The following is a 15,394-nucleotide window of genomic DNA, read 5'->3' as shown; positions in this document are numbered from 1 at the left end:
ATAAATAAATAAATAAATAAATAAATTTAAAAATTAAAATTTAGAAATGTTTGAAGTAGTTAATGAGTTTAATTGTAATGTTTAATGTACTAATAGATAAATAGTAATAAGGTCGATAACGCACGTAATATCAAAACACAGTTTGGATTACAATTAATGATTACTCCCTCCCCATTTTCAGGTGATCCGAAACGGGGGGTTGAGAGTATTCTATTCTATTCTATTCTATTCTATTCTATTCTATTCTATTCTATTCTATTCTAAGAGTATAAAATGTTACAGAGAAAATGTCGAAAACGCGAAGAAATTTGACTACTTTATCTATCGCTTGTCATCATAATATCGGTGGGGGTCCTCTCTCTCTATACCCCCATGTCCCACAGTCCTGTACTCTGTGGTGGATAACATTCCTGTCGGCGTCTCGCTCGCATTTTAGTGATGGTATTTTAACACACTTATGGAAGACACCTGGCGTCGTTATTCCGTATTCTGTCTAGAGCTGAGCAGATTCTGCAAGGCAAGTTGAAAGCAGGTGGTGTGCTTGTGATGTAGGACAGTCTTCAGGAGTTTCGAGAGCAATTATCTTGCCAGCTTTGCCTCCAAGAATTAGTGATATTGAAGTATTTTATCGTTAACTTCCTAACAGCCATCAGTGGAATATACCTCGGTAAATGCATGATTCTTCATTAGTCTTCCATATAGCTATGTGTGGGAAGTTCAAGACTGTCAGTTTTCTTACCGAGCGAGTTGGCCATGTGGATAGGGTCATGCAGCTGTGAGCTTGCATTCGGGAGATAGTGAGTTCCTCCCGCATTGTCAGCAACCACGACTATGATTTTCCGTGGCTTCCCATTTTCACACCAGGAACATGGTGGGGCTGTACCTTAATTAAAGCCATGTATACTTCCTTACCACTCCCAGCGCTCTCCTATCTTCGCCATAACATCTATCTGTGTCAGTGTGACGTAAAGCAAATTGGAAAAAAGTATACAAAATTTGGTAGCCAGACAATCAGAGTGACCTCCGTGATAAAACACATCGTATTCCCTTTTTCCTTGTCGGGGCCAATTAGTGTGAAATCTCGGTACTTGTATTAGGACTTATCAAATGAATGTGAGAGGCTTAAATAGAAAAAAAGAACCCAAATGCTGTAGATAACTCACACGTATGATGATACATGGAATCCTTAAGGAGTAGATTGTAAGTATGCTCTGCTGGGGTTCCAGTATCTTGGAACTCGCCTCACAAACTCGGCTGCCTTAACTTTGAGACGCTCTCGATAAGCCTTTTGATTTTCTTTTTTAAATTCTGACAAGGCATGAATGCGTTTTCGATATTTTTCAAACCGTTTATTGCCCAACTATCAGGACATTTTTCAAACTTCCTCGCAATAAAATTTTCTCAGATGTTGACTATTTTGATTTTGTTTTTGCCGTATACGTATATAACGCACTGGGACGAATCGAACGTTACCTCACATGAAGTGCTACCACGCAGGAGTTCAAAGTGACAGTAGAGTACTATTTGTCAGCCGTGTATCACGGCGGTCTTGGTACCTCCATATGGCAGCAGTATTGGATCTCGCGATGACGTCATACTGAGGTCAGACTCGTATTGCTAGAAACAGCGGTCCTTCCTTGTAACTGTTGTCGAACGTGCTGTCTAGAAATTATTTGGAATCATATATGTTCATGTTTTTGTTATGCTCACCAGCCCAAGTGCAGTTCCAAAACTGTACACGCATCCTGCGACAAAAGTTTTCAGAAACATCTTTCTAAGTGCATATCTATGTTTGAACGGTATCCTTTATTTGCTTAAGAAAACCCTTCCTTGCTTGGGCTAATCTGCAGTTTATTTCTTCCTTGTTTCTGCCATCTTTAGTTATTCTATTAGTATACCGAGCCCGTCTAGTGGCCATGATTGTTAAGGCGTCAAGCTTATATGGTCTGACACCGTGTTTAGCCGGTTCGAATTCCGCTGGTCGAAAACATTTTCACTTTCAGAATGTTGGCCGACAGGGTAGGAGAGGTGCCAAAAGCCCGAATTCAATTCCAAACTCCTCCGCAGTGCTCATATGGAGTGAGGGCATATGACCGAGCGAGTTGGCCGTGCAGTTAGGGTCGCGTAGCAGTGAGATTGCATTCAGGAGGTGATAGGTTCGAATCCCACCGTCGGCAGCACTGGAGATGGTTTTCCGCGCTTTCCCCACTTTCACACCAGGCAAATGCTGGGGCTATACCATAATTAATGCACGGTGGTTACCTTTCCAATCCTAGTCCTTTCCTATCACTGCATCGCTGAAAACCTTCGATGTGTTAGTACGACGTTAAAACACTAGGGAAAAAATAAAAAGGAAGCCATTCAGACCTTCTCCTCACTATGGGCAAAGCCAGAATAAAGTTGTATTTCAGTTACTGCGAAATTTGCTTTTTTTTTTGTTACTTGCTTTACGTCGCACCGACACAGATAGGTCTTATGGCGACGATGGGACAGGAAAGGGCTAGGAGTGGGAAGGAAGCGGCTGTGGCCTTAATTAAGGTACAGCCCCAGCATTTGCCTGGTGTGAAAATGGGAAACCACAGAAAACCATTTTCAGGGCTGCCGACAGTGGGGTTCGAACCTACTATCTCCCGAATACTGGATACTGCCCGCACTTAAGCGACTGCAACTATCGAGCTCGGTGACTGCAAAATTAGCAGTACTGGATATTTAGCCAAGCCCCCCCCCCCCCGTACCAAGTTTTACGTTTAGGGAAACTGGAAGTCCATTTTTATGTTTATAACTCGCATACATTATACATCACTGAACGTTGACCTTTGCTTTGATAACAATGCTTTTATCCTTTACAGAGCAATGGTCAAGAATCATCCGCAATGAAATCGATCGACTCTGAGATGCAGGCGAAATTAATTGACCTTAGAGGGCGCATGAACTCTTACCACAACCAGGCGCTGCAGACAATAAACACTGCCCTCACAACGCAGCAGACAAGCATTTCGCACGCCACTGAAAGAGCCAGAGCTTCCGCCGGGGAAAATCAAGACTGCGTTAGCAAGGCCAATCAACAACTGAAGACTATACAAGACTCGTCTAAAAGAAACTTGGAAAGTTGCGCATCTTCCAGTAAACACTCTATGGAACCTGCGAGGCAAGCTGCGAATGCTTCTATGACAGAGTTGGCGAATTTCATGAAAGAGTCCGTCACCAAATGTAAAAACTGTGGGATAGATTTCATATGCCACACCATCCTGGCTGCAGAGGTCTCCCTTAGAGCGTCCGCGATAGCTGTGAACAATGCTCAGCGGGTGGATCAGTATGGGCGATCATCATGGGCTGCGTCGAACAACGGTGTTCAGTGCATGCAGAAGTACGGCGCTAAGGCGCTGATAGACATAGAGAAGGTGTCTCAGGAAGCAGAGACATGTTCTAACAATCACTGATCACAGAGCCAATCTTTCTGGATCCTACAGATTCTTTGTAGAGTAATAACTTTCTTGTCTCCCGTCATGAATAGGAAATTTGAAACTGTCGTACCAACTGAGTGACCAAGCAGAAATTAAAAAAAAATCTGACACCGAAAATACAGTATCCTAGAAACTTCTTGATATCATTAACTTTAAAAATAAAACACTATAAAATATAGAAAGGGAATATTTTAGTAACTTTGAATTATGGTTTCTGTTTCAAGATATTACCGTATTTATGCGCATAATCCCCGCATGTATTTAAAAAAATTGAGGCATGAAATTGGTGTGGGGTTTTTATTTGTGTCAATGTTGACAACACGCTCCTGGCTCACCTAGTTTTCGATACTGGGTGTACAGTTATGCTTTGTATATCCGCAGATGGAGGAAAACTGCCCTATATGTCATATTTAAACGGAAAACAATTCAAACTTTTAATTTAAAACTGTCTTTACATTTAAAAAACAAGCAGTGTTATACACAGTAATTTAAATTCAAAATTTCTCCATGTCACGATAGAATGCGTCTTCCGTAACGTGCACGGGTAGCTTTCCGCACTTTCACTCACTTCGGTGTGTTGACAGTTTGCTAAGTTCGAGTGAAAACGTAATTCTTTTGTATTCAGCGTTTTAAGGAACACTACAGTATTACGTAACAGGCAGTGCACGAAGAAGCAGAATCTGCGAACACTGGCGATGCCAACAGTTGGCGAAAAAGCGTGGCTCATAATTATAATCAATTCGTACGTAACGGACGATATTGTCAATGCCAATGAAACTGCATTGGTTTTTTTATGCCTAGCCCAAACGGACTTTTTTAAAAGGAGATGTGGTCACTGTACTGTGTTGCAATGCAGACGAAAGCGAAAGACTTCCTCCCCTCGTCATAGGAAAGTTTGATAAGCCACGATTTTTGAGGGTATCGGTTAGTTTCCGTGCAAATACAAGGCACCTAAAAATGCATACAGTGCCGTAGTCCAGTGAATAAAGTACTTGCAGAGGGGAGACAGCAATGACTTCTCGTCTTTGAATATTTTGTCCTTTTTTTCCTTCTGTTGCGTGAGGTTATGTTTGTCAGTGAGTTATCCAATTGCTAGTTGCTTTACGTCGCACCGACACAGATAGGTCTTAGGGCGCCGATGGGACAGGAAAGGCCTAAGAATGGGAAGGAAGCGGCCATGGCCTTCATTAAGGTACAACCCAAACATTTGCCTCGTGTGAAAATGAGAAACCACGCATCTTCGGGGGTGCTGACACTGGGGTTCGAACCCACTATCTTCCGGATGACAGCTCACAGCTGCGCGCTCCTAACCGCACGGCCAACTCGCCCGGTTTATCCAACTGCATTATTTGAATACTGTAAATGCACCTTGTTGGATACATTTTGTAAATAGTTCTTTTCCATTGCATTTGAAAGGTTTAAACTGTGAATCAATGTTAATTGCATGCAGTAACGGATCTTAGAATATTGTTTTGATGCGAAGTACGAGTTGGCGGTTAATCCGAAATTACGTAAATCGAAGTCCGGTTTTTGCGTCCCAACGAATTCGAATTAACGAGGTTTTACCATATCACAAAACTAACATCCGAGTTCGCCGGTGTGTCTGTTTAAACTGTTTACATTGCAGAATTATTCACCACCGGTCGTGTTAATATCCGCGTAAAGAAAAGACCGCGTATGAAAAGTGTTTTAGACGTGGTGTGAAACGAATTTGTAAGTAATTTAGGAGAGGATGCTAGTGAGGCAAGAGACAACGAATCTTTCGATCTACAGGGAATCGAGCCTACTACAAGTTCAGCTTCATGAAATACCTAGGCCTACTTGATCATTTTCATGGCAAATATATTTTATAGCAGTGATAATCATCATCATCATCATCATCATCATCATCATCATCATCATCATCTGTTTACCCTCCAGGTTCGGTTTTTCCCTCGGACTTGGCGAGAGATCCCACCTCTACCGCCTCAAGGGCAGTGTCCTGGAGCTTCAGACTCTTGGTCGGGGGATACAACTGGGGAGTATGACCAGTACCTCGCCCAGGCGGCCTCACCTGCTATGCTGAACAGGGGCCTTGTGGAGGGATGGGAAGATTGGAAGGGATAGGCAAGGAAGAGGGAAGGAAGCGGCCGTGGCCTTAAGTTAGGTACCATCCCGGCATTCGCCTGGAGGAGAAGTGGGAAACCACGGAAAACCACTTCCAGGATGGCTGAGGTGGGAATCGAACCCACCTCTACTCAGTTGACCTCCCGAGGCTGAGTGGACCCCGTTCCAGCCCTCGTACCACTTTTCAAATTTCGTGGCAGAGCCGGGAATCGAACCCGGGCCTCCGGGGGTGGCAGCTAATCACGCTTACCACTACACCACAGAGGCGGACAGCAGTGATAATACATTTCTTAAATATTTTCAGGCAAAGCAACTATATCCGTAAATTTATACATTCATATTTGCGTAAAAACCACGTGAAACTCGCGGAGTGATACGAAATGTTTGTTTATGCCTATGTTACTCTTTCAATGGAAGGAATTAGGTCATTTATTTCTTTCATAGTGAGCCTTCCTAAAATTATGGTGCGGGGATTATTCGCGTAAATACGGTATGTACAATATTTCTGTGAAAAACTACATGTATGAACATACACTACATATTGATTTTCCATAACATTCCATAGACAAATTGTACTCAAGAGGGATACTTTTGTTATTTCACAAAATTATTGTTAATTATTTGTTTGTTAAATTATTCTTTTTATTGGCCTTTTCCCAGTTACTTAGGAAGGACACTTAATGCAGATTATGCCCAGTTCTACAGCCGGGTGCATTTCCTAACTCCAACTCTATATGAAGGGATGCATTCACTATTAAGTGAGGATATTATATACATTAAGACTAACACCTAGATCCGAGCAAGTTGAATTAACGAGATGCAATTGAAAACCCCGATCGGGAATCGAACCTGTGTTTCAATGAACCGAAGGGCATTACGCAAACCAATCAGCCAAAAGATCTGGACGACCTATTTAATGTGAGATAATAACATATTATTTTGGGTATTCATGCAAGTTACTGGCAAAATGACTACATATAGAAATGTTATTTTAGAATTATGTTCTACTCAGGAGAGTTGGTATTCAAATAAAATGTTTTTCATTCTCTGTTTGTTGTTTGTGATACTAACATTAAAGTAGTATGTAATCCTTTCTTCTACAGGCAAAGTAACTACGTGAAAAGCAATTTAAAGTATTAAATGAACATGCTACTGTATCTGATGAATACAACTTACACAGGTCGACAGTCATAATTACTACAGTAAATGATGTTAATCCGCCTCTGTGGTGTAGTGGTTAGTGTGATTAGCTGCCACCCCCGGACGCCCGGGTTCGATTCCCGGCTCTGCCACGAAATTTAAAAAAAGTGGTATGGGGGCTGAAACGGGGTCTACTCAGCTTCGGGAGTTCAAATGAGTAGAGGTGGGTTCGATTCCCACCTCAGCCATCCTGGAAGTAGTTTTCCGTGGTTTCTCACTTCTACAGGCAAATGCGGGATGGTACCTAACGTAAGGCCACGGCCGCTTCCTTCCCTCTTCCTTGCCTGTCCCTTCAATTCTTCCCATCCCTCCACAAGGCCCCTGTTCAGCATAGCAGGTGAGGCCGCCTGGGCGAGGTACTGGTCATCCTCCGCAGTTGTATCCCCCGACCCAGAGTCTGAAGCTCCAGGACACTGCCCTTGAGGCGGTAGAGGTGGGATTCCTCGCTAACTCCGAGGGAAAAACCGATTCTGGAGGTTAAACAGATTAAGAAGAAGAAGAGGTATACTTTGTTGAGAAATCACCAATCACGAGGAAGCACCGTAGAAACACTGACAACGAAATATCGACGATCAAAATCACTCCACAAGCTCAGTGACGAAAGTTCTGCCTCATGGTTACAGATGGAGATAAGGTCGCTGCATACGCCACGCTCGCATTTACACAATCTACCTGTGATTCCAGCGTATATACGATATGGACCGGACGACAGTTGCCTTTGACGTGTTCCTAACAACTAGCCCGCCCTTATACTTAAACTCATCAGCACGAATGGATTTTATAGCTCCTCTTCTTTTGAACTTCATTACCCATTATCTCGTTACCAGCGCCCGACGGTGTAGTGTGGTCTCGGGGTAACGTACGGTATAGTGAATGCTGAACGGTGGAGTTCGAATCCGGTACGGCTGAATTTTTTCCTGAATAGTAAATAACTCAGCCTTATTTAGGTCAATACATTCGTTAAATATATACTTTTACTACATTACCCCCACTAAACCAAATTCATGGCACTTACATTTGAGTGAACTGATCTTAGATCCCTTCACTTTTGAACTTCATTACCCAGTATCTCAATACCAACATTCGAAAGTGGTGTATGGTCTTGGGGTAACGCAATGGAGTATGAACGCTGAGCACTGGAGTTCGAACCCCAATAGGACGGAGCATTTTAAATGAATAGTAAATGAATATAACTTCCAGTGATAGAGTACCAGGGAAGTGAGACGTGCAGAACAACCAATAGGAACACCGGAGTAGAAGGAGTCGTGGCGGAGACATAGATTTCTTCAGAAACTTAGAAGAAAATATCTGAAATATTGCGGATGAGAAAATATGAACTAAGGAATTCTGAAAATGGCAATGTCCAGGAAATGATTCAGAAGAAATACGATATGAGTAAGGGAAGTTGTTCAAGGGTTGACTTGAAAATGTGGGTAGCTCCTGTGAAGTAGGCAACCCACACAACAGGGGGTCAACGACCTACTTTTAAACAAACCGACATAGAGTCCTCCCTGTATTTAAGACAACAGGGGTAATGGCTCCGGTTTCCCCTCTCGGGTCGGCCGACCGCTGCCTTCGGCGTGTTCCCAACAACTAGCTCACCCTTAAACTTACATTTATCAACAGACCAGAAATCCCAGATTTGGTTATGGTAACTGATTGGTTGTAAGCGATCACATGCTCACGCATGTGCACTACTGTACAATTGGACTTTCCACTATTCATTGCGAAGTAATTTATATCTATAGCTCATGTGAACTGTACTATTATCATCGTATTTAAAGAGTTATTTACTTAATTATTTCATTTTTGTCGTATTTACTCGACCGTGGATATACGAGCATGATACTGCAGAAGTTCTTCTGAAGTGATAACTATGAGAGATTTATTTACTTAGCTGGTATGGTGCAAATGCTTTAGTTTCTCTCCCTCCTAATAGTTCTGAAGTCTAGTCCTAGGTTAAAGTTCGCCGTGCCGCCGCTACCTTCACATTCAAATCCTGTTATTTAATTTTCATGATCTGTGCTGCCTTCCTTACAGACTTACCTACGTTTAACAGTAGACTACAATACCAGTATTTTGATAGCAAGATGCCACTGTCATGAGGGTTTAGTGTTAAGTACACTATATAGGGCTATATGCATAAGAACTTTCGGGCCGTGGACATTTAAGTTGAAGTAATGATTCATATTAGAAAAATTGGCTTCTTTAAAGCGTATGTTCATTTTAGTTCATCCCGGTTTACATATGGACAGAAAGAGAGAGAGAGAATGGATGTTATATCACAACTGAAGTGAAGGACAGCCCACTAAGAGTGTTTTACTCACTCTGGTATTGATGGGACATGGAGAGCCAAAATACCGTAACGAAAATATGTTTATTATTTTAAAATTTGACTGTAATAAAGAAGAACGCATATACCTGAAAATAACTCGGCATACGTTTGAACAATAATGGAAAACAGGGAACTGTGAAATAAATAGCAAGGTAGACCTATGAAAAATATTTTCAGTTTAATTTTTTTTGCTAGGGGCTTTACGTCGCACCGACACAGATAGGTCTTATGGCGACGATGGGATAGGAAAGGCCTAGGAGTTGGAAGGAAGCGGCCGTGGCCTTAATTAAGGTACAGCCCCAGCATTTGCCTGGTGTGAAAATGGGAAACCACGGAAAACCATTTTCAGGGCTGCCGATAGTGGGATTCGAACCTACTATCTCCCGGATGCAAGCTCACAGCTGCGCGCCTCTACACGCACGGCCAACTCGCCCGGTCAGTTTAATTTAGCCTATACCGAAATTATTCGTGAAATTATATATGCCAGGCTTGAACACGGATATCTGGGAAGAAATTGGAAAGTAAAAGAACAATTTTACTTTTAACACATGGAGTACAAAGTGGACTTGAATGTGATGAGAAATGACGGGGTAACAAATAAAGTATAGTATTGTTAACTATGTAATCTGGACAATCAATGTTAGAAGAGAGGATCCCTGTGTGTATTGGACGACGAAGAACGGAATGAAGTGGCACCGCAGGGATGAAAGAGGTGAATAGATATGTAGAGGCGAATGTAAAATTTACAGGAGGCAACCCGTCACTCTTCTGTCTATGGCGACCGGTCACAGAATCGAGCGGAGATTGCAAGAATTGAACGGGTGGAGAGGATACATAATAATTTTAGTAATTCACTGTGAATAATACCGAAATACCTTCCTAGCGATGCGGAAGCGTGATAATTGGATGTTTGCAAATCAGAAGCCATAATCAGATCCTGGTGTTCTGGTATGGGGATACAATGTGTAGAAGAGCGTGTTGCGGTTGAGAATACGTCAAATCCTATGGATCACCGCATCCACTACCTTCAGCTAACCCTTGTTTCTTTGGAAGTTATCTAACGACCACTATAGTAGTAGTAGTAGTAGTAGTAGTAGTAGTAGTAGTAGTAGTAGTAGGATTTATTGAACCTTACAGGCCTTCGCCCAATATAGTGTTCAAATCCATAATAGCTTAAACAAACACAGAAAGTATAAACTCCACTGCTTAAGAACAATGACAAAATAATAATTCGATTAAACAAAACAATATAGTATTTGGAACAAATGGCCCACGGTCAACTCACTTCCGGAGAGCTGTTAGCCCTGGGAATAAATCTAATCTGCAGTTATAAGTATGAACAAGCTATGATAGGTATAGTGGGCCCTCCACGCAGTGATCACTGCCGGGTGGGGCCTGTTGTATTCGGCGATTGCCATAGAATCGCGAGGCTACTCACGATAAAAATAATTTGTAACAATGAAGATAATTGCCCCCTTCTGTAACTACTGACCACTACATAACATGTACACCAATAGATTTTAACCAGTCCTTTAGAGATAATAACTCACTGACGTGTTCTTATCTCATCACACCCGGAAAACTCGATACTTGTTTTTAGGTCTCCGTGATGCATACACTTATCATAGGGACATTACCTCGTTTTGGAGATGATGTCAAACCTCCAAAATCATTGCGAGCACTTATTGAATATTTTAACACACACATGTGCAGGTAATGGCGATTCTTTTCCTCTCAATGTAATTTACTTCAGCGTTCACAAACGAATACTTTAATTACGGTATCTGAAGTTTACACGATAAGAATAATTAAAATATGGATAGATGATTAATAATAATATTAAAATCTACAATAGGGTCTGATAACGGAAGTCGTTTAGACATCACTAAGAAGTGTCGTCAGCACGAAAAGTTACGGGATGAAAAACATAAAACATACAGGAACTCAAGCAAGAAATGTAATGAAGTAGTCTACCAGCGAAAAAATGCATACGTGTTGGTATAATTGAAAATGGAAATGTCGTGATGGTTCTAAAGAACAATAGCAAGTCCCATTATACTCTAGTTCGCATGCATGAGCATGTGATCGCTTACAACCAATCAGTAACCAGAACTAAATAGTGGATTTCTGGTCCGTTGATATATGTAGGGCCAAGGACGGGCTAGTGGTTGGGAACACGTCGAAGCCAGAGGTCGGCCGACTCCAGAGGGGAGACCGGAGCCATTACACGCTCTGTCTAAAATACAGCGAGGACTCCATGTCGGTTTGTTTAAAAATGGTCGGTGCCCCTGCTGTGTGAGTTGCCTACCTCACAGGCACTACCCCTATTTTCAATTTAACCCTTGAACACCTTACCTTACTCAAATCGTATTCTTTCTTTCTTTCTTTCTTAATCTGCTTACCCTCCAGGTTTGGTTTTTCCCTCGGACTCAGCGAGGGATCCCACCTCTACCGCCTCAAGGACAGTGTCCTGGAACGTGAGACTTTGGGCCGGGGATATGGAGGTGGTAGCTAATCACACTAACCACTACACCACAGAGGCGGACCACATCGTATTTCTTCTGAACCATTTTCTGGACATTGCCGTTTTTCAGAATTCCTTACTTCATATTTTCTCATCCGCCATATTTCAGATATTTGTTTCTAATTTTCCTGAAGCTCCCCATGTCTCCTGCATGACACGTTCTACGCAGGTTTGCTTCCATCTAATTCCTCTTGGCTACTCTGCACCACCCACTTCCTTGGTACTCTATTAATAAAAATTATATTCATTTACTATTCAGTTAAAATTATCACCCCGACAAGGAATCGACCTCCAAGCGTTCTGCATTCGTACTCCAGTGCCATACCCCGAGACCACACTTCAATGCCGAGCAGTTACGCTATCACGAGTAATGAAGTACACTAATAAAAACCACTTCTACAACTAAAATTAGGCACCGTGAATTTTACTTAGCATGTACCCTACATGCTGTAAACGTACTGTAAGTGACCTAAATAAGACAGAATTGTTTGAAATACACTCGTAGTAATAAAATAGGTAGTAGGCATACATTCATTCATTTCTTTCTTAATTCGTTTGCCGTCCAGGGTCGGTTTCTCCCACGGACTCAGCGAGGGATCCCACCTCTACCACCTCAAGGGCAGTGTCCTGGAACGTGAGACTTTGGGCCGGGGATATGAAACTTGGAAGCCGGACCACTACTTCACCCAGGCGGTCTCACCTGCAATGCTCAACAGGGGCCTTGTGGCCCAATAGTGCGGAGGATTTGTACTGAATAGTAAATGAATATATCTTTCAGTGATAGAGTGCGAAGGAAGTAATTTCTTGTAGACGGCCTATTAGGTGACCTGCATGTCTGTGAAGATGAGGGCACTACCTAGGATGATTTCTAATGTTGAATACGCCACACACGCCCATCCACCGAGCCATTGAAATTAACCAATTAAGGTTAAAAATCCCCGACACGGCTGGGAATCGAACCCACGACCCTCTGAACATAAGGCCAGCACGCTGACCATTCAGCCAACGAGTCGGACTGTGAAGGAAGTGAGAGGTTTATAGCCTCCAACAGGAACAGCTGAGCAGGTGTCATGGCGGTGACATGGGGGGCTTCAGAAACTTAGAAGAAATAGCTGAAATATGGCGGATGAGAAAATATGAAGTAAGAAATTCTGGTAAAACGACAATGTTGAGGAAATGGTTCAGAATAAATACGATAATATGAGTAAGGAAAGTTGTTCAAGAGTGTCCGGCTCCATGGCTAAATGGTTAGCGTGCTGGCCTTTGGTCACAGGAGCTCCGTGTCCGATTTCCGGCAGGATCGGAAATTTTAACCATAATTGGTTAATTTCGCTGGCACGGGGACTGGGTGTATGTGTCGTCTTCATCATCATTTCATCCTCATCACGACATGCAGGTCGCTACGGGTGTCAAATCGAAAGACCTGCATCTGGCCAGCCGAATTTGTCCTCGGACACTCCCGGCACTAAAAGCCATACTTCATTTCATTTTTTTGTTCAAGAGTTAGGATGAAAATGGGGGTAGCGCCTGTGAGGTAGGTAGGCAACCCCCACAGCAGGGGTCAATGACCTATTTTTAAACAAACTGACATAGAGTCCTCCCTGTACTTTAGACACCAGGGGTAGTGGATACGTTTCTTTCTGCTGGTTAATGATTGTGATTTATTATTACCTTCTCATTTTATCAAGTTTCCCAAGTGATTTCCATTTGCAACTCCACTAATGCACATTGTTTGCTAGCACTTCGTAAAATATAAAAGCATAACTGCTCATTACAATCAAACGCTCCTCGCTGGATCACGACATTACCCACTAGTCACAAGCAGGCAGAGAGGCTAACACAAGGTCGGTAGACGCAGAGTGGGTTGTTGTCCCATAAGCTCTATACTCTGACCAGCCAACCGAGCAGAGGAAAGTTGGCCACGGCTCTACCGTGGCTCTACGCCTCTGCATTCGGGAGACGGGCCTGGGGCACAGTGCCGGACTTCAAGCCTGGCCCCACCCGTCGGCTGTCCTGAGAATGGTTTTCCGTGGTTTTCCATTCTCCTGCACTAAGGCGAATGCCGGGACAGTTCGTAGTATAGGCCACGGCCGCCTAACCCCTCACCTTCTCCGCTCATCTCCTTCACCGTATCAAATCTCCCGGCCCGAGAGACGGCGTCACCGTCTAAGAGGCCCGCCTCCCCCTTCAGGGGAGGAATGAAAACGTTTAGTAGTAGTAGTAGTAGTAGTAGGCTAACACAAAACGGGAGGTAGCAAGGAAGGGCGCATATCTGGCTCTCATGGCCAGAGCAACTAGATCTGTTTCCTTAGAAATCATGGGACCGAGGCGGTGTGCGATGTTATCAGTACCGCCAGAAATGGGACTGAGTTGGAGTGCAGTGTCGGAATGACCACTTCAGTTTCATAGAATCACCTACAGGTTCACTCAGGTGTTACCTATAATTCAGGGTATTTCAGGAATATATATATAGGTATCATGGTTACCATTAAACTGAACTATCACTAAAGTAAAGCGGCAGATACATCATATTTTTATTAATAATGTACATTTTACAAACAGTGACAAAAAATCATTTGTAGTGTCAAACAAAATTATTTAACCATGCAAAAGAAATAAATCACTTATATGTACACAAGTACAACAAAACTTGGAGTAGAATGACAGTGAAATTCACCTCGGTTATAAAGATATGCATTTAAGAATTAAACCTGCTCTCAAAATATGGAGTAAAAGACAATCACTATGCCCCTACGATTTAATTCTCAAAATAAGCTCTCAAACGTCAATTCTAAAAATAATGGACTGAATTTTTCAGAAACTATCATTGAGTTGTTGTGGTTAGCATATTGTGTAAGTCGAAATGTGTACTAAACCTGAATTTTAATATAAATCTAAATATGTTACGACATCGTTCAGACGCTTTCAAGTCAAAAACAAGGTTGACAGAATGGTATTAGGTTGGACTGTCTGAAAGAGTTGAGACAAATCTACCTTTTTCTCTCAGGGCTTAGATTACGAATTCTGGAAACCTTTACCTTCCAATCTCCTAGGGACAAATGAAGCTTTTCTTCTCACTTTCGGTTCAGCGGTGCTCTAGCCCGTAGTTAAGTTCTAAACCTTCAAGGCACCGGGCGACTTGGCCGTGCGGTTAGGAGCGCGCAGCTGTGAGCTTGCATCCGGGAGATAGTGGGTTCGAGCCCCACTGTCGGCAGCCCTGAAGATGGTTTTCCGTGATTTCCCATTTTCACACCAGGCAAATGATGGGGCTGTACTTTAATGAAGGCCACGGCTGTTCCTTCCCACTCCTAGGCCTTTCCTATCCCATCGTCGCCATATGACCTATCTGTGTCGGTGCGACGTAAAGCAAATAGGAACAAAATATTACTTACCTGCCGATGGTGTGTACATGTACGAAGTTATATTGACATCCGACCATTCCTTCTGGGTGCTTCAGTTTTCTTGTCAGGCAGTGTATAAATGACTGATAATTAGAGCACTACGCGGATATACAAAATAATATCCGCAACCTCATTTCCTTCATCCGCATCCGCAAAATGGTTATCCGCGGATATTGTAAATATTTAACTACAGTATGTTACGCACGGCCAACTGGTAAGTAAATTATTAGAGTTACAATTCTCTGTTACAAGTAGAGCGGCCACCGCAGTGAATTGCTAGTTTCTTTATGTCGCACCGACACAGATAGGTCTCATGGCGACGATGGGACAGGAAAGGGCTAGGAGTGGGAAGGTAGCGGCCGTA

At 42.8% G+C, this 15,394-nt stretch overlaps 1 protein-coding gene across 2 annotated transcripts in view; it reads left to right on the top strand.

Annotated features, from left to right (window-relative positions):
- LOC136866800 (uncharacterized) overlaps nucleotides 1-15,394 on the top strand; it is a 98,152-nt gene that overhangs the window by 6,365 nt on the left and 76,393 nt on the right. Inside the window, exon 2 of one of the 2 annotated variants that reach the window (XM_067144450.2) lies at nucleotides 2,850-6,618. The exons of the other annotated variant lie outside the window; for it this stretch is intronic. Coding sequence (XP_067000551.2) covers nucleotides 2,850-3,440 — 591 coding nt within the window. The 3' untranslated portion in view covers nucleotides 3,441-6,618. Of the gene's footprint in view, nucleotides 1-2,849; nucleotides 6,619-15,394 lie in introns of those variants that run through there. 2 annotated transcript variants of the gene reach the window in all.

The sequence above is a fragment of the Anabrus simplex genome, chromosome 3 (genome assembly GCF_040414725.1).
Source record: "Anabrus simplex isolate iqAnaSimp1 chromosome 3, ASM4041472v1, whole genome shotgun sequence".
NCBI lineage: Eukaryota > Metazoa > Arthropoda > Insecta > Orthoptera > Tettigoniidae > Anabrus > Anabrus simplex.
This window is presented reverse-complemented; position numbering and strand designations above follow the sequence as displayed.